We start from the raw sequence: 19,896 nt of genomic DNA, 5'->3' as shown, positions 1-19,896 counted from the left end.
TCTTTTCCTAATTCTTCTAAACTTTCTTCTGTTTCCCTTCTTACTTTTCTATAATTTTCCTTTTCTTGTTTTCCTTTTGATCCTCCTCTTCCTCCAATTCCTTGTCTCTAATTTCCTTCTTTTTTTTCAGCTCTCCTCGTTACCTCCTCCTCCTCCTCCTCCTCCTCCTCCTCCTCCTCCTCCTCTCCTTCTCCTCCTCCTCCTCCTCCTCTTGTCCGCATTATCGCCCTTCTTTATTTTCATTCCTTTTAAAAGTATTTCTGATGATGATGATGGTGATGATAACATGAGATAGTGGTGTTGGTGGTGTTGGCTTGTGGATGGTACAGCAGGAAATTATTAAGATTCTGGTGTTGATATCGTCTTTGGCGGTAACAGTGGTAGTGGTGGTGGTGGTGGTGGTGGTGGTAAAGAGGAGTAGGTTGTGGTGGTGATTGTGGTGATTACAATAAGGATATGGTACCAGTGTGTACTAGTTAAATTAAGGTCACGATGGTAGGTGGTGGGTGGTGTGTGGTGGTGCTGGTAGTGGTTGTAATGGAGGAGGTTGTGGTGATAACGAAAGAAAGAGAGAGAGAGAGAGAGAGAGAGAGAGAGAGAGAGAGAGAGAGAGAGAGAGAGAGAGAGAGAGAGAGAGAGGAGAGTGGGGGACTTAAATTATACAGAAAGCAGATCTATTTGATTTTATTCTGTCTGTCTCTCTCTCTTTCTCTCTCTCTCTCTCTCTCTCTCTCTCTCTCTCTCTCTCTCTCTCTCTCTGTCTGTCTGTCTGTCTCTCTCTCTCTCTCTCTCTCTCTCTCTCTCTCTCTCTCTCTCTCTCTCTCTCTCTGTCTGTCTGTCTGTCTGTCTGTCTGTCTGTCTGTCTCTCTCTCTCTCTCTCTCTCTCTCTCTCTCTCTCTCTCTCTCTCTCTCTCTCTCGTGCCAGATCTTCAGAGATAACGATTTTTTTAGACTTCCTTAAAGAATTTTACGTGCGTCAATTTTCAGATAACGAGAGGAAATGTGTGTGAGAGTTTGTGCGTGTGTGCGTGTGCGTGTGTGTGCGTGTGTGTGTGTGTGTGTGTGTGTGGCTGTTATAAGTCACAGTCGATACCATCTGTCAGTTTTGGATGCGCCTCCCCCTGTCTCACTCTCTCACTCAAGTACGTAGGCAGAGAGAAAGAGAGTGTGTGCGTGCCTGAAAGTCTTGGGTCACTCACTCACAAGGAAGAGAAAGGAAGAAAGGGAGAGAGACGGACGGAGAGGAAAATAAGTGCGTTATAGGCTGACAAAGTGTACTAATCTCTCACTTACTCAGAGAAATAAATCTGAGAAAAAGTGAATTACAATTGGATTAACTGTGAAAATATGTGTTTCTCACTCACTCACTGCCAATGAAAGAGAAATAGAGAGAGAGAGAGAGAGAGAGAGAGAGAGAGAGAGAGAGAGAGAGAGAGAGAGAGAGAGAGAGAGAGAGAGAGAGAGACAGAGTGAATTAGTATCTAGCTCATGAGAGAGAGAGAGAGAGAGAGAGAGAGAGAGAGAGAGAGAGAGAGAGAGAGAGTGAGAGTGAGTAAGTGAGTGTGTTTGTGTTAAGTACCCTTTATATTTCATTCCGTCAAAGGGGCAATAAGTCAGGTGCTGCTTGTTGTTCCTTTGTATTCTTTGTAAGAGTGGCAGTTTCTCTATATACGGGGGCAGGAGAGGCAGTGTGAAGGTCAGAGAGAGAGAGAGAGAGAGAGAGAGAGAGAGAGAGAGAGAGAGAGAGAGAGAGAGTTTGTACAATGGGTGGTGGTGGAGAAGAAATTTTCTACATCAAGATGAAAGAAAAGAGACATTCTTCAGCAAGGTAAGACTATTTTGTTTTTCTTCCTGTTTTTCTTTTTCTATTACTATTTAGCTGATCTTCTTCTTCTTCTTCTTTTTCTTCTTCTTCTTTTCATTATCATTATTATTATTATTATTATTATTATTAGTCTTTCTTTTCTATTCTTTTTATTTCTTTTCTTTTTTCTTTTTCTCTCCCCTTCATCATCATCATCATCATTTTCTTTTTCTTCTTTTTCTTCTTCTTCTTCTTCATCCTCTTTTACGGTATATCCATATATTCTTATGTATTGGCAGTGTTTTGTACGTATACGAGAGAGAGAGAGAGAGAGAGAGAGAGAGAGAGAGAGAGAGAGACTCCATCAGATAAACAGTGACACATGGTGATTATTATTATTATTATTTTTGTTGTTATTATTATTATTATTATTATTATTATTATTATTATTATTATTACTATCATTATTATTATTATTATTATTATTTATTATTTTTTATTGTTATTATTTTTAGTGTTATTATTTCTATTATAGGATGTGGTGTGTTGATTACGTTTTTTGTTCTTCAAGAGATAAACTGAACGATCTCTCTCTCTCTCTCTCTCTCTCTCTCTCTCTCTCTCTCTCTCTCAGGTCAAAAGCGACCTTGTTAAAGGAGACATCTAAACAAAAACTTACTCTCTTTCTTCCTTTCTTGATGTAAGGAGGAAGTATAGGGTCTCTCTCTCTCTCTCTCTCTCTCTCTCTCTCTCTCTCTCTCTCTCTCTCTCTCTCTCTGTCTTCCTGTTTTGACCTGGGAAAACATAATTAGGGAGGAGGAGGAGGAGGAGGAGGAGGAGGAGAAAGGGAAAGAAGAAGAAGAAGAAGAAGAAGAAGAAGAAGAAGAAGAAGAAGAAGAAATTGTTAGGAGGAATTAACGAGACCGCAAATACCTCTTTCTCTACTCCTCCCCCTTTTCATCCTCTTCCTCCTCCTCTTCCTCCTCTTCCTTCTCTTCCTCTCGTAATATTCAATGTGTGGTCAACAGTGTGTGTGTGTGTGTGTGTGTGTGTGTGTGTGTGTGTGTGTGACGTACAAAGGGATTTCACAGTTGTAAAAGTAACGCTGTGACGGACTTAACATTATCTTATTATTGTGTTGGTGTGCGGCACGTGTATGGTGGTGGTAACAGAGGTAGTGGTATAATACACACACACACACACACACACACACACGCCCGGTAGCTCAGTGGTTAGAGCGCTGGCTTCACAAACCAGAGGACCGGGGTTCGATTCCCCGGCCGGGTGGAGATATTTGGGTGTGTCTCCTTTCACGTGCAGGTGCTGTTCACCTAGCAGTGAGTAGGTACGGGATGTAAATCGAGGAGTTGTGACCTTGTTGTCCCGGTGTATGGTGTGTGCCTGGTCTCAGGAATATCCGAAGATCGGTAATAATGAGCTCTGAGCTCGCTCCGTAGGGTAACGTCTGGCTGTCTCGTCAGAGACTGCAGCAGATCAAACAGTGAAACACACACCATCAGCATCACCACTCACGTCACAGCCTCCTCAGCCAATTCTCATCTCTCAATACCCAAATACTCGTCACCTAAACATTTCACAACATATCCTTCACGTCAGAGTCCGCCACCCAATCACGTCACAGTATTAGACCCAGTACTACAATACCAGCCAATCAATGAACCCGTACCTTCTGACGTCATATCTTTTGGACCAATAGGAGAGAAGGTACTATTGTTACGTCACACATCGTTTCAGGAATGTAGTGGTGACGTGATACCCACCGCGCCCTTGTGACGTCATTTGTTTTCCCCTTTGACGTCATAAACAGGAGAGCCAATAGCAGGTGCCCGTCCCTCAGTGCTGGCCAATAGGAGTGTTCACCCTTGGTTTGGTTTATTTATTATTGTTATTACTAATTCTAAATGTCTCGTTTATGTCCGTTGCTACACTTGTGGTGAAATTTGTCCAGTCTTTTGTCTCACTTTTTCTGGTTTCATTTTTTTTTTTTTAGTCTGATTGTTGGAAATGTGGCGAGGTTGTTGTTGTTGTTGTTGTTTTTGTTCTACTACTACTACTACTACTACTACTACTACTACTACTACTATTACGACTACTGATTATTACTGATTATTACAAGAACTAAATATTAATTGAATAGGAATTTTTATTGCCGTTATATTATTATTATTATTATTATTATTATTATTATTATTATTATTATTATTATTATTATTATTATTATTATTATTATTATTATTATTATTATTATTATTTCAATTTATTATTATTATTATTATTATTATTATTATTATTATTATTATTATTATTATTATTATTATTATTATTATTATTATTTATTAATTATTATTATTATTATTATTATTATTATTATTATTATTATTATTATTATTATTATTATTATTATTATTATTATTATTATTATTATTATTATTATTATTATTATTATTATTATTATTATTATTATTATTATTATTATTATTATTATTATTATTATTATTATTATTATTATTATTATTATTATTATTATTATTATTATTATTATTATATTATTATTATTATTATTATTATTATTATTATTATTATTATTATTATTTTTATTATTTTTATCATTATTATTATTTATTATTATTATTATTATTATTATTATTATTATTATTATTATTATTATTATTATTATTATCTCATTATTATCGTAATTTTCATTATCAATGTCATTATCAATATGATTATCCATATCGTTATCATTATCATCGTTATCATTGACATCATTTCATTATCATTATCGTTATCACTATTATATCACTACTACTATTACTATTAGTACTGGCGCAACAACAACAACAATTTGTACCACTACTACTAGAACTACTAGTATTACTATAACTCCTACTACTTCTACTTTTACTGCTTCTACTACTACTACTACTACTACTACTACTACTACTACTACTACTACTACTACTACTACTACCACTACTACTACTACTCCTTCAAACAACAGCACAAACAACAGCAGCAGCTATAGTGTAAGAGTGTGCTGGAGGGAAGTAGGATGCGAGGAGGGACGAGGCGAGTGAAGATGAGTTGCAAAGGAAACAATCATTTAGTAGCAGCGACGGGGACTCCCCTGCACTTGTGTAGTCCGGTTAGGTTGGCAAAGCTCTCTCTCTCTCTCTCTCTCTCTCTCTCTGCGTTGCGTTAAGGTTAGACGATAGACTGACGATGTGTGTGTGTGTGTGTGTGTGTGTGTGTGTGTGTGTGTGTGTGTGTGTGTGTGTGTGAGGTGGGGCAGTGGAGAAGAGGCCACGATAAGCCAAACAGGACGACAGGACTTCTAGAGCGAGCTGTGTTGCAAGGTGGACCCAAGCTTGTAGCAGGAGGGAAATATAGTTACTGACCCCGATTGCCATGACATCGTAAACCTGCAGACTGGGAGATAAGCTGCAAATCTTCAGTTAGTTAAGTACTTCAATACTAGGACACATTTTTACCCTGAGATATGTGTACGATTAGATAATCTTACTGACATAGGAAGGGTCTATTGAGGTCAGAAGATTAATGGCCACATTTTTCTTTATTTTAATCCCTCACATAAATTTTTGAAGTTGTATATAATCACGAAATAGTAAGCTGAATAAATAGAGAAACGCGTTATGGTATTCAAAGGGGTTAAAGGTATAGGAAAAATCTCTATGTATGAAGGGAGGCGGTGGCGTAGTAGATAAGGTGGTAAGCGTGGGATCGGGCAGACGTCCACGCGTAGGTTGGAATCCCACCATGTACCGCTTTGAAACTAATGCCATTTGTCGAGTAGTTTTAAGTTACCTACATGTCACCATTCTACCCAGGTTCTTGGTGGCTACACCAAAGATGCGCTTGGGTGGTGATATGGGCCCTAATATGGATACCACTATAAATAAAATTGCCTGCGCCACTGATGGGCGGAAGATGAACAGCGCTTCCAATAAATACTCTTGAAGTAGACCTACAAGCGCTATAGGCCTGAACATAAAAAAAAACTAAAGGACAGGGAGCATTATTTCTTTTAGTTTATTTAGTTTAGTCTGTTGCTTTAGTTATGTAAGAATGTAAAGCTGGAGGTAAGAATGAGAAGTTAAAAATATGTAGATGGTCTTAAGGGATCGGGAAGTGTCTATGTAGTGAGTGTTTTATTTTATCTATTCTTTTTTTCCTTATTTATGTTTGTCTCTGTTGGTTCAGTTATGCAAGACCGTAGATCTGGAGGTAGGAATGAGATAAAGATAAGTTGCTGGTATATCGATGGTTGTCACGCCGCGGATATATACACATGAATACTACAGGAATATATACCACAGGAATTTGCAGTTTAATTTCCATCTGCGTTCCTTTTAGAGACAGAAAAAAAATATACATACACCATTCCAATAAGAACTTTGCATTAATTTCTCATAGGTAGAAGTTCAGAGTGGGAGTCTTTTTATTTTCATAGTGAAGTGAGGAAGCTGAAAGAAGCCATCAGACATACACGTGGCAGTTCCTCTCTTGCATCAGTTACCTAGATAAAACGCCAGAACTGCTGAAATAAAGAGAGAATTAACTTGCCATCCACACCAATGACAAGGATAATATATTTCTTCCCATATACACTACACTTGATTCTGTTGCATAGTAAGACTGATCAGGAGGTTTGTTTTGCCTTAGTTGTGTTGGAAGTAGAATGGGAGACGTGTTGAAATAAAGAATGAAAGTAAGGGAAGCTGAAAGAAGCCATCAGACATACACGTGGCAGTTCCTCTCTTGCATCAGTTACCTAGACAAAACGCCAGAGCTGTTGAAATAAAGGGAAAATTAACTTGCAATGACAGGGATGATAACTTTCCTCCCATATATACCACGTGATTCTGTTGCGTAGTAGAGTGATCATAGGGTTTGTGTTACTTCAGTTGTGTTGGTAGTAGAATGTCAGATGTGTTGAAATAAAGAATGAAAGTTTATTTATTATGAATACAAGGCTGTGTTTATGATAGCAGCGATAACGGTCATTGTTTCTTTCATTCCAAGCGTAAAGACGAAGCAGTTTACAAGAAATTCAATGCTAAATCAGTTGAAATAAAGAGAGAGAAAAAAAAGGTTATTTACCCTAAGATTTGTTTTTATTTTCTATCTACGAGTATCTATTACCTTTTTTTTTTTACATACGAATACAATGAAGACGAGGAGAATAATTAGTCATTGTTTGTATCTATCATTTTTTTCCCGGAAGAGAACGAAAAAAGAGCTACAATTTACTTTTTATTCTTTTTTTTCCCGCTGCAAGGAAAAGGTAAAGAAGTAAAAGAGGTTTAGTGAGAATATCGTCGCTTATCAGACTATAAAAGGAAGGTATTACATTTTTACTTCACCTTCATTGGGCAACAGTAAGGAGCATTATTATATGATATGCCGAGGGGATTCCCAACCTTGCCTCGCTTAGAAGTTCTGGAGAAGTGAAAAGTGTGTGTGTGTGTGTGTGTGTGTGTGTGTGTGTGTGATGTGGCCTTGACATTGTATGACATTGACTAACCTTGATTCATTGTGTATGCGTGTCTTATTGGTCACCCGCTACACACACACACACACACACACACACACACACACACACACACACACACATACGGCCCGGTAGCTCAGTGGTTAGAGCCCTGGCTTCACAAGCCAGAGGACCGGGGTTCGATTCCCCGGCCGGGTGGAGATATTTGGGTGTGTCTCCTTTCACGTGTAGCCCCTGTTCACCTAGCAGTGAGTAGGTACGGGATGTAAATCGAGGAGTTGTGACCTTGTTGTCCCGGTGTGTGGTGTGTGCCTGGTCTCAGGCCTATCCGAAGATCGGAAATAATGAGCTCTGAGCTCGTTCCGTAGGGTAACGTCTGGCTGTCTCGTCAGAGACTGCAGCAGATCAAACAGTGAACAGTGAATTACACACACACACACACGACCATAAACATCAAGGAAAAATAAAAGGTATTGTTATCAAGAAGTGGGAAATCACACCAGTTACGTCCACTTGTCTTATCCACCAATAACTTGTGGAAGGAGGAATGGGGATTACATTGGATTCCTCCCTTATTGAATCCTTTTTACCCTGCGGTCGTAATTCAATCTACAAATTACCGTGTCACTCAGTTATTGAATCGTGTCGGTCGTGGGGAGCAATACTGACGGAGAGACGGCGTGGCGACGGTGTTAAATGACCGCGGGAGTGTTTAGCGGCTTTAGCAATGTCGTGGCACTAACTCGGCGGATCAGGTTATCATAAATCACTCATGGGTCGTAAAGGCACAGCATATAAACTTGCCTGAGGCCCGAATCGCGCTCTAAACACCTTTAGGAGGTCGCGTGAAGCCATCCCTCCTCTGTCGTGCGTCTGACCTTGTAGTGAACCTCAGCCTTGCATCTTTCGCATCTCACACTCGGAGCCAACAGGAGACATGGTGGACAGTGAGGCAAGCGAGGGGGCCTTACCCACACCAGGGAAGGACATGAACGCTGAAGATTGCCAAGAAAGTCAGACTGAGGAGGAGGACGTGACTTGCGAACCAGCTGCGTCTGATTCGAACACGTCAGCCGGTGGTGCAACGAAGCCTGAATCCTCGAAGCTTGTCGATAACACAGCAAAGCCTCGAGCAGAAGCCAGTGCAAGTACCGGAGAGGCAGGGCAGGAGTCACCACCTCACCTCCTTCCGTCTGAACACCAACGAGACCAACAACAACAGCAACAGCAGCAACAGCAGCAGCAGCAACAGCAGCAACAACAACAACAACAACAACAACAACAACAACAACAACAACAACAACAGCAGCAGCAGCAGCAGCAACAACAACAACAACAACAACAACAACTAAGACTCAGACGAAAGCCGCAGTTGGACCTTCCAGTCATGGCTAGCCCTTCAGGTCCCTACTTCTATGACCTAAACGATCCTTCCTCCGTGCCATACCACATCGCCACCATGAACCTGGCCCCGGGAGAGCACCCAAGCCTCCTGGCGCGGCGGATGGGACAGGCCAGCTGCTCTGTGGCCCCCTGGTGGTCAAGATACCCTCCACAATCTCAAGACCCCCTGTGGTTTTGACTCCTAAGCGTCCGAAAAAGAACAGCACGCCCACAACACCCACCACACCCCTCAGTGCCCCGCCCACCATGCCTGCCATCCGCCACAAAACCTCCTGGCCGTCACCAGTCATGAAGGTTATTTTTGAGGATTGGTGAGTACTTGTGACTGTTTTAGGAATGATTTTATAGTTAATGGTGTTGATTTGAAGGTACGAGTAATTGTAGACCTGTGTTGTGGTAATGTTACTGGATGGTGTATAAGTGATGGTGTGCAAAGGATAGTGTGTTGAGGTGATGGTGTTGTGCTGGTGTTAGGGGTGTGTAAGGAATGGTGTGTTGAGGTGATGGCGGTGTTGTGATGGTGTTGTGATGGTGTTTTGATGGTGGTGTAGTGTTGCTCTTACTGTGAATTCTTATCGAAATCTTTTCTTAGCGATTCTTAAGGGGTTTTGTACTGAAATATAACGTGTGTGTGTGTGTGTGTGTGTGTGTGTGTGTGTGTGTGTGTGTGTGTGTGTGTGTGTGTGTGTGCGTGTGATGGTGGGAGAAAAAATATAAATACATTCTTCAAGGAAAGACGAATGGAGAAAAAAAAAAGTAAATATGGAAAAGAATCAAGCACAAGGTGAAGGTGATGGAAAGTAACGCTGGAGGGAAATTACGTTGGAGAAAAAGAAAAATGCTTCAGTTTGGAGGGAAAAATATGTAAATGTACAAAAACTTATAAAAAAAAAAATGACACGTTATAGAAAGGAAATAGAAGATACTAGCCGCACACACACACACACACACACACACACACACACACACACACACACACACACACACACACACACTACCTGTCACTTGCCATCACAACACCACAACTTCTTAACCAAACCCTTTTGACAAACTTACATAACGATCCCTCCCATAATCCCCTTTCATCCCTTTCCTCCCCCATGTCACTCCTTTCTTTCCTCCATCCCTCCCTGCCTCCTCCTCCCTCCATCTCTCCTTTATCCCATCACTCACCATCATTACATAACCTTCCTTTCATCCCTTCCTTTTCTTACTTCTTTCAAATTTTCCAATGACTGTGTTTGTATTTTGGGAATTTGTTCATGTTTTGGAGATTGCCACACGAAGGAAACGCCCAAGCCACACCTCGCCCCTGCAGGTGAAATGGCCGCCCAGGGACAGGTGGCAGGTACGAAGCAGGTGTTTAATTAGATGCGCGTAACCTTGCCCTCCATACCAGTGTTGGGATATACCAGACTTATTGCACGTAGTAGTGACGGCGGCGGTGGTGGTGGTGGTGGTGGTGGTGGTAAATAAGAGAAAATTGTAGAGTATTAGTATTAGTGGTAGTGGTAGTAAAAGTGATGGTGTTGGTGGTGGTGGTGGTTGTGGTAGTGGTAGTAGTAGTAACAGTAGTAGTAATAGTAGTAGTAGCAGTAGTAGTGGTAGTGTAGTAATAGTAATTTTAGTAGTAGTAGTAATAATAGTAATAGTTGTAGCGGCAATAGTAGTAGTAGTAATAGTAGTAGTAGTAGTAATAGTTGTAGCAGCAGTAATTGCAACAGTATAGTAGTAGTAGTAGTTGTAGTAGTAGTAATAGTAGTAGTAGTAGTAGTAGTAATGGCAGTAGTAGTAGTATAGTGTTAATAGGAGTAGTAGCAATAGATATATAATGTACGTCTATACGTAATAATAATAATAATAATAATAATAATAATAATAATAATACGGTTTATTCATTTGGCAATGTAACAAAAATTACACTGAAATTGTACAAGGAGGGGGGGCATACACGTGTGTGTGTGTGTGTGTGTGTGTGTGTGTGTGTGTGTGTGTGTGTGTGTGTGTGTGTGTGTGTGTGTGTGTGTGTGTGTGTGTGTGTGTACTACATGCGTGGGCGCGCGAGTGTCACTATGCTGGTTTCCGGTACAAAGATTAATTCTAGAATGTGGCAAGGAACCTTTTTTCTGAACTGTGACCCTGATTTTGGGGTTACTTTATCTTGTCCCTGTGGTTAATGGGGCGGTGGAGAGGGAGAGGGAGAGGGAGAGGGAGAGGTGACAGGAAGGGAGTGAGGAAGGAGAGAGGGGAAAGTGAAAACATGGTGGAATAATAATTTGTAGATAAGTGTTCGTCCTTAAACTTTTAGTATTTCACACACACACACACACACACACACACACACACACACACACACACACACACACACACACACACACACACACACACAGCCACGTATTAGCTGTTATGTACGTAATTTATTGACAGGCTTAGCACATTGAGGAAGCGGAGGAAGAGGAGGAGGAGGAGGAGGAGGAGGAGGAGGAGGAGGAGTGTTAAGAAGGGTGAAAGAAAAATGAACAGAGCAGAACGAGTGAATAATAGTAACGAACAGGAAAATGAGATTAGAGAACAAAAAGTGAAAAATAAAAGAAAACAAAAATAAATGAGTGGATGATGACATAAAAGGAATGACAGCAAAAAAAAAGCAGATAAATATAAAGAAGAGAATAACGATAAAAGAAAACAATAGAAGAACAAGCGCAATCTAGATACTAAACAAACGAACACACAAACACACACACACACAAAGAAAATAAAAAAAATCAATAAATAGGAAATTAATGTGTGCCTAACCGAGCCTAACCTAAGCCAGCATAACCCAGCTTCACCCAGCTTAATCCAGCCTTGCCCAGATACGTCCTAATATCAGACAGCATTCTTCAAGAGCCCCAAGGCGGGTAGCTGGTTCCCTCACTGTTTTTTTTTTCTCTTTACGGCCAATGGGATTTTTAGGGAGTTTCTGAGTGGGAGAGGGAGGGGAGACCGGTTTTGTGGGGGGCGGTTTGGGAGGGTGTTGAGGATTGGGCTGGGAGAGAGTTAGGTTGCAAAAGTTGGGCTAAGAAAAATCGAAGTTGGGCGGAGAAATTTAGCTTGTATGAAAATTGGACTGAAAAGGTGGTTGGGATTCAGTTGGGTTGGAAGTTTGGAATAAAAGGAGAACTGGGTGAAGGAAATAAGGTTTAACGAGAGACTTCAAGGAAATAGTCATACTTACACACTGACAGACAAACAAAGACAGAGACCAGTTAAGGAAAGGTTTAGCTGGCGGAAGAATTGGGCTCAAAAGAAGGTTGGGATTGAGCTGGGCTGGAAATTTAGGATGAAAGAAGAAATTGGCTGAAGAAAATAAGGTTTAACGAGAGACTACGTGAAAGAAACAAACAGACGTACACACAGACAGACAAACAAAAGACATAAACCAATGAAAAAATATCACACTTTATTAAGAAAACACAAAAAACACTAGTAATAACCACAACACAAAACAAGAGACTAGAGAAGCGCGCGCACACACACACACACACACACACACACACACACACACACACACACACACACACACACACAACAACTAAAATCTTCACAACAACTATGATGAAACAGAAAAACACGAACGACAAACAAAAGAGAGTGACATGGGCGTGTGGGCGTGAGAAGAGCAAGGGCGTGAAGAGGGCGTCCTTAGCATGCAGGAAGCCTTAGAGGGGAGAAGCCTAGGAATGAAGAAACGACCTTAAGGAATACTGAGATAGTGTGTGTTGCAATGGTAAGCTTGTTTCCGTAGAGGAGGAGGAGGAGGAGGAGGAGGAGGAGGAGGAGGAGAGGATCAGGAACAGGAGGGGGTAGTGTTATGAAGGGTAGAAGGAGAAGGAAGAGGAAGAGATGATGAGGATACAAACAGGAGATGATAGGAAGAGGGTATAAGAGAGAGAGAGAGAGAGAGAGAGAGAGAGAGAGAGAGAGAGAGAGAGAATAATAAAAAAAAATTGAAACAAGACATATCTTCTGTATTCACCACCACCACCACCACCACTACCACCACCACCTTGACATTAAGCACGCGACCTGGTGACCCTTAATGGCGTAACACCACCACCTCCACACCCTGCCCCTTCCCCTTCACCTGTCCCTCCAGGTTTTCAGGCGGTATACCTAGCAAAGCATTGAGTAATTAAGGTGTTCAGGCGGTATACCTAGCGAAGCATTGGGTAATTAAGGTGTTCAGGCGGTATACCTAGCGAAGCGTTGGGTAATTAAGGTGTTCAGGCGGTATAGCTAGGTGTTCAGGCGGTATACCTAGCGAAGCGTTGAGTAATTAAGGAGAAAAAATAAAGGTAAATAAAGGTGTCTGATTAAGTGTGTAATGTATTCGTGTGTGTTTGTATTAGAGGAAGGGAGAGGGGGAGGGATAGGGAGAGGGAAAGGGAGAGAGAGAGGAAAAGGGAGAGAGAGAGGGAAAGGATGGAAGAGGGGGAGGAAGAGGAACGGAGAAGAAAAGAGAGAGAGAGAGATATGAAGGAAGAGGAGAGGGAGAGGAAGGAAAAGGGGAAGGGGAAGAGGAAGGGAAGGGAGAGGGAAAGGGAGAGAAAGGAAGAGAGAGGGAGAGGGAGAGGGAGAGGGAAAGGGAGACGGAGAGAGAGAGGGAGAGAAAGAAGAGGGAGAGGAAGAGGAAGGGAGAGGAAAAGCGAGAGGGAGAGAGAGAGGAAGTGGTAGGAAAAATATTGTCTATTCTGAATTTCTGCTATTGTATTTTTGGTAAAGTTTGGTTTAACCCCTTCTGTACCATGCCGCGTTCCCTCGTTCCTTGTGCTAACTATTTGGTGATTCTTTACAGCTTCAGAAACTTACTTGAGGAATTAAAAATGGTAAAGACTCTGGCCAACAACCTTCAAACCTCCATAGAGACTTCCTAATGTAAATAATATGGTCTACTCGAACACAAATCTCAAGGTCAACATGTGTCCCAGTCTTGAAGTGGTTAATTGATTTGTCTTAAGTGTTCAGGTTTGTTCAGGTGCTGAGGCAGGTGAAGGTATACGAGAATATGTATTTCATGTGTATATTCTTATCTATACACTCATTTATTTACGTGTTTCAACTTTTTATTCATCTATCTATCTGTCTATCGTCTTATCTATCTATATATTCTTTATTTTTCGTAGTTTTTTTCTTTTTCATTTACTTACTGTTTATTCATTCTGTGTGTGTGTGTGTGTGTGTGTGTGTGTGTGTGTGTGTGTGTGTGTGTGCGTGTGTGTGTCACTAATTATAAGATAGAAATACAGCTTCCTAATTTCCCACGACATTATTGACCTCTCTCTCTCTCTCTCTCTCTCTCTCTCTCTCTCTCTCTCTCTCTCTCTCTCTCTCTCTCTCTCTCTCTCTCTCTCTCTAGCCCTCTGACCCTGATTAGTTTCTCAATTCTCCTTTTCTCTTTTTTTTTCCTCTTCTCATTTCCTTTCCTCCTTCCCTCCCTTCTCCACCCTCCCCTCCCTAACTCCACCCTCCCCCTCCCCTCACTCCACCCTCTCCCTCCACTCACTCCCCTCCCTCCATCCTCTCCCTCTTTCTCTCTCCTTCATATAACCAGTTCTTTTCTCCTCACCTCCTTTCCTCCTTACCTCCATCTGACCCTTCCTTCCTTCCTTCCTTCCTTCCTTCCTTCCTTCCTTCCTTCCTTCGTTCGTTCTTATTTATGGCCTCTTGCTTACCTTTCCCTTCCACTTTTTTCCCTCCCCTCATTCTTCACCTCCTTTCTCTTCATCTTCCTCCTCCTCCTCCTCCTCCTCCTCCTCTTCTTCTTTCGACCTCTCTTCTTCCTCTTTATCTCTCTCTCTATCTCTCCTCTTAATTTTTCTTTGTCTTCATTTTATATATCATTCTCTCTCTCTCTCTCTCTCTCTCTCTCTCTCTCTCTCTCTCTCTCTCTCTCTCTCTCTCTCTCTCATTAAAGTTATTGTAGCATTTGGTCACGGTTGGATATCGTGATGGAGGGAGGGAGAGAGAGGGAGAGGCGAGAGGAAGAGGGGAAATGGAGAGGGAGAGGAAGAGGGAGAGGGAGAGGGAGGGAGAGGGAAGGGAAGATTAGTCTATGACTTAAGCTAAGAGGGTATGTGAGAGAGAGAGAGAGAGAGAGAGAGAGAGAGAGAGAGAGAGAGAGAGAGAGAGAGAGAGAGAGAGAGAGAGAGAGAGAGAGAACAAAGTGATGATGAGAGAGAAGACGAAGACGAAGACGGGGAAGCGGAAGAAAAAGAAGAGGAGGAAGAGGAGGAGGAGGAGGAGGAGGAGGAGGAGGAGGAGGTGTGAGAAAAAGTCACGAAGAACTTGGGAAAGAAGGAGGGAAAAAAAGGAAGATGACAAGGAAGAAGAATAAAGGCAAAAATATGGAAGAAGCGTGAAGAGGAGGAGGAGGAGGAGGACGAAGAAGAAGAAGAAGAAGAAGAAGAAGAAGAGGAGGAGGAGGAGGAAATTAAGAAAAGAGAAAGGAGGAAGGAGAGAAACTACGTAGTAACACACACACACACACACACACACACACACACACACACACACACACGAGAGAGAGAGAGAGAGAGAGAGAGAGAGAGAGAGAGAGAGAGAGAGAGAGAGAGAGAGAGAGAGGACAGATGCATAAGATAATAGAACCAGAACAGAAACAAAAATAATAATAACCGGAATAAATAAAATAAGAAAACGAAAAAAAACTGGAGAAAAAAAGAGGAAGAAGAAGAGGAGGAAGAAAGAATAGAAAGAGGAAGTAGAATGAAAGTAAATGGTGACGAATGATAAGAAGGAAGGGTGTATGGCAGTACGTATGGGAGTGTATGGGAGTGTGTATGGGAGTGTATGGTAGTTTATGGGCGTGTATGGCAGTATGTATGGGAGTGTATGGTATTACATGGGAGTGTATGGGAGTGTATGACAGTGTATGGGAGTGTATGGCAGTGTATGGGTGTATATGGTATGGCTGGAGTGCCTATGGGGAGGGGTTGAGGTTGTGAGATGGGGGGGGTGACTGTGGGTGTGGCCCCGACCTTGTCCTGCTCTAAGAAGTAATATCCTTGCTCTCTCTCTCTCTCTCTCTCTCTCTCTCTCTCACAAAAAGTTATAGCTTTGTTGGATTTTAAAGTCAAGCTCATTTGTTCCGAGCGAGTGAGTCTGCTGGCACTACCGGAGAGAGAGAGAGAGAGAGAGAGAGAGAGAGAGAGAGAGAGAGAGAGAGAGAGAGAGAGAGAGAGAGAGAGAGAGAGAGAGAGAGAGAGTGTTGATTTGTTCTGAAAATTATCCGGAAATTTTATCTTATTTTTCTTATTTCCTTTTTCTTTGCTTCTACTACTACTACTACTACTACTACTACTACTACTACTACTTTTTTCTCTTCTTCTTCTTCTTCTTCTTCTTCTTCTTCTCTTCTCCTTCTCCTTCTTCTCCTCCTTTTCCTTTTCCTTTTCCTCCTCCTCCTTCTCCATCTTCTCTTTCTTTTCCTTTTCCTTCTTCTTCTTCTTCTTCTTCTCCCAGAATAAATGGAGAGAAAATGATTGAAAATGACATTCACTTGTTGACATTTTCACGGCTAGGAGGAGGAGGAGGAGGAGGAGGAGGAAGGAGGAGATGTTATGCGTATATAGACAACATGAAAAATAATGACCCCATTCTCTCTCTCTCTCTCTCTCTCTCTCTCTCTCTCTTTCTTCTGGAATTAGTGTATGTGTGTGTGTGTGTGTGTGTGTGTGTGTGTGTGTGTGTGTGTGTGTGTGCTCTCTCCTTATCGTTCCTGCTTTCATTTTGTCCTCCTCCTCCTCCTCCTCCTCCTCCTCCTCCTCCTGTACTGTCATGTCTCTCTTATCTGTAGCCAGTTAGAAGTAGTTACCAAAATGCCTCGAAAGGACCAAGTGGTTTGTTGCTGCGGCTTTCCTTTGTATTCCTTTGTGTTCCTCCTTTTCTCCTCCTCCTCTTCCTCCGTGCCAAGCCATTTCTCTCTCTTTAATCTTGGACATGTGGGGTTAAGTAAGGCTGTGACCTCTCTCTCTCTCTCTGAAACCCTTGTAACTTCCACTTATGCTTATTTCCAAGTCCATATATTTTTGTGAGCATTAATCTTCTTTTTATTGCTGTTTTTTCACTACTACAAGCTCCTTGTTGTGGACTTTTTGCTCGGAGATTTATTAAGGTGACATTCCTGGCCAGTGGAAGTGTGGATGGAGAGACGGAAGGAGATGGAGGTGGTGGATGGTGAAGGGTGAAGGAAATAAAAGGGTTTGGGTGCCTTGGAATGGGTAAAATATCTTGCCCTATAAACAAATGCCCTTCCTATCTCTACTTTGTCTCGGTGAGGGAACCTGTTCGTGTTTTTGTGAGTGTTTCTCTTGTCCAGCCTCGCCCAAGCCTCGCCTCGTCTCTCCGTCTCAAGGTTTGGATTATCTCGTTGTGTTTTTGAGGAAGTGAAATTAGTCTTGTTTTGGAGTCTTTCGTTAAGTTAGGAGAATGTTGCTTTGTTTATTTCTGTGTTTTGTTTTGTTTGTAAAGTTTGTGTTGCGGGGTCTGTGTTGTGGTGTTTGGTGGAAGGAAGTGAAATAGGTTGAGTGTTTTAACCCCTTCAGTACCATGACGCGTTTTCATATTTCTTCTGGTTAAATTTTTGTGATTTTATACAGCTTCAGAAACTTTTGTGGGGGATTAAAGTAGTGAAGATAGGCCATTATTCTTGTATCCTCCATAGACCCTTCCTAATGTCAATAAAATGGTCTAACCGTACCGAAACTCACGGTAAAAATGCGTCCCAATACTGAAGGGGTTAAAGCTTTACGTGTCTTCATTTGAATATACGCTTGTTGTTGACACGTTTTCTGAATAGTTGTTGTTTTAAAGTGTTTTTTCTCTTTTTTTCTTATTGTAATTTATTTTTGTCTTTTTCATTGTTATTTTTTTCGGATTGTTTCATGTTATTTTCGTTTTGTTATTTCGTTTTCTTTCATTCACTTAGTCATCCTTTCTTCTTTCTTTCCTTCCTTTCCTTTCATTCCTTTACTTATATACACCCATTTCTCTTTACCTCTCTTCAATCCTTATTTTCTTTCTTTCATTCTCTTCATTCATTTCTCTTCCTTCTTTCATTCACCTAGTCGTCCTTTCTTCTTTCTTTCCTTCCTTTCTTTTATTCCTTCTCTTATATACACCCATTTTTCTTTAACACTCTTCCATCCTTCTATTCCTTTCTTCCTTTCTTCTCTTACACACATCCATCTCTCTACCTCCATCAATCCCTCTCTCCCTCTCCCATAACCTATACTCACCATAATAACAACAAACGTCAGTCACAGCAACAGAACATCACCCACAAACCACAATACCTTCAAGCTCACACAGAATTCTCAGCTAATTAACCCGAACCCAAATCAAATCCAGCTTGGCATTCTGTACTGCGTTTCGGCCACCTCACCTAACCTGCTGGCATTTCCCCGTGCAAGCGTCTACGTGAGTGAATAGAGGCGAACACAAAGCCAAGAGGTGGTGTCATAGAATGGGCGTGTTCCGGGGACTCCCCTCACGCCGCCACCTGCTTTCCATGATCCCTCTTCCAATGTGAGGCGAGGCGAGAGCTGCGGGCCAAACTGGGATTTCCATGATGTCTTTTTTGGGTATTCTCATCTCACTATGCCTTGTTTGTACCTCACCGTGGACCCAACGTGTGTATTTGGGCTGGTTGTAATAAATGTCGTGGTTCTTAAGTGTGTTTCCACGATTGCAGTGGTAGTTTATGAGGTGTTTTGAATAATCATTGTGAGAAAATACACTCATGTTAGTAATCAACGTGTAGATTTTGACAAGTTTTAGTAGAAGTTTTTGTAGTTTTTGTTGTTTTCAAGGGTGTTTCCATGATTTAGCGGAAGTTATTGTAGTTTACTATAGTTCTTAAGAGTATTTCCATGATTTCGATTGTGGTTTAAGAAGCGTTTTGAATAACCATTGGCAGAAACACACTTAAGAACCTCACAATTAATCTCCGTGGACCGTGTAGACTTTGACAAGTTTCAGTAAAAGTTGTTGTTATTGTAGTTTTCAAAGGTGTTTACATAATTGCAGTTCTAGTTTACGAGGCTTTCTGCATTACTACTGAGGAAAATATTTATGAAAACCTCTCTACCCATTTCTTTTGGCTTTGGAATGATCATTACACCTGCCCTTGTGCTGCATATATTTTGACAAGCGACAGTAGGAAGTATCGTGATTTTCAAGGGCGTTTTTATGATGTTGGTAATGCTTTAGTAATCTTTGTTGCCCTTGAAATGATTATAACCTGATCACTCGTATGCTTCACTCTAACAGGCTCCAGTAAGCAGTGATTGTGATTTTCAAGGGTGTGCTTATGATTTCGGTAGTAAACTGGGTAGGTTAGGTTAGATTAGGTTAGGTTAGGAAGAAGCGATTATCATTGAAATAAACACAAATGAAAACCTCAGTAATCATCTTTGTAGCCTTTATAATGAGTTTTGATAAGGAAATAAAGCGTTTTCAAAATAAAATGTGCATGCGTGTGTGTGTGTGTGTGTGTGTGTGTGTGTGTGTGTGTGCATATGTGGTATTAGAAAGTTTGTTAGTGACTTTTGCACAATAATAGTTTTCGATAATTGCTTACTTCAAAAAGGTTACATTATCATTTCACGAAGGCTCTGAACTTTTTAACTTTTGCTCTTTAGTCTTCCAATTCCCCACTCTTACGCTCCACACCCCACGCCCTGACCCAAGACACACACACACACACACACACACACACACACACACACACACACACACACACACACACACACACACACACACACACACACACACACACACACACGTATACAGGAAGCGAAGACGAAATAAAACCACAAAATAAAACTGACTTCTTCGTTTTCCTTGTTCCTCCTCCTCCTCCTCCTCCTCCTCCTCCTCCTCCATATCTTATCAGACGCAGCATCACCATTTGTTTCTGTGATAAGTGACGTGAGTGGCCTGAATTCTTCTTTTTCTTCTCTTTTTTCTCCTCTTGCCTCTTCATTACACACAAAAGAATAGATAAAGAAAAAATGAAGAGAAAAAAATAACATTAGAAAATACAAGACGATAAACACACTGCTTTGAACGGTCCCGCCACGTGTTCTCTCATTAG

At 41.3% G+C, this 19,896-nt stretch overlaps 1 protein-coding gene across 2 annotated transcripts in view; it reads left to right on the top strand.

Moving 5' to 3' along the window:
* Positions 1–8,727: 8,727 nt before the first annotated feature.
* Positions 8,728–19,896, top strand: part of LOC123519387 (proton channel OtopLc-like) — a 92,387-nt gene continuing 81,218 nt past the window's right edge. The window contains exon 1 of one of the 2 annotated variants that reach the window (XM_045280661.1): positions 8,728–9,052. In XM_045280661.1, coding sequence (XP_045136596.1) covers positions 8,988–9,052 — 65 coding nt within the window. In that variant the 5' untranslated portion in view covers positions 8,728–8,987. The remainder of the gene's footprint in view (positions 9,053–19,896) is intronic. The other variant, XM_045280664.1, reaches the window with a different exon arrangement.

This window comes from Portunus trituberculatus, chromosome 45 (genome assembly GCF_017591435.1).
Source record: "Portunus trituberculatus isolate SZX2019 chromosome 45, ASM1759143v1, whole genome shotgun sequence".
Taxonomy (NCBI): domain Eukaryota; kingdom Metazoa; phylum Arthropoda; class Malacostraca; order Decapoda; family Portunidae; genus Portunus; species Portunus trituberculatus.
This window is presented reverse-complemented; position numbering and strand designations above follow the sequence as displayed.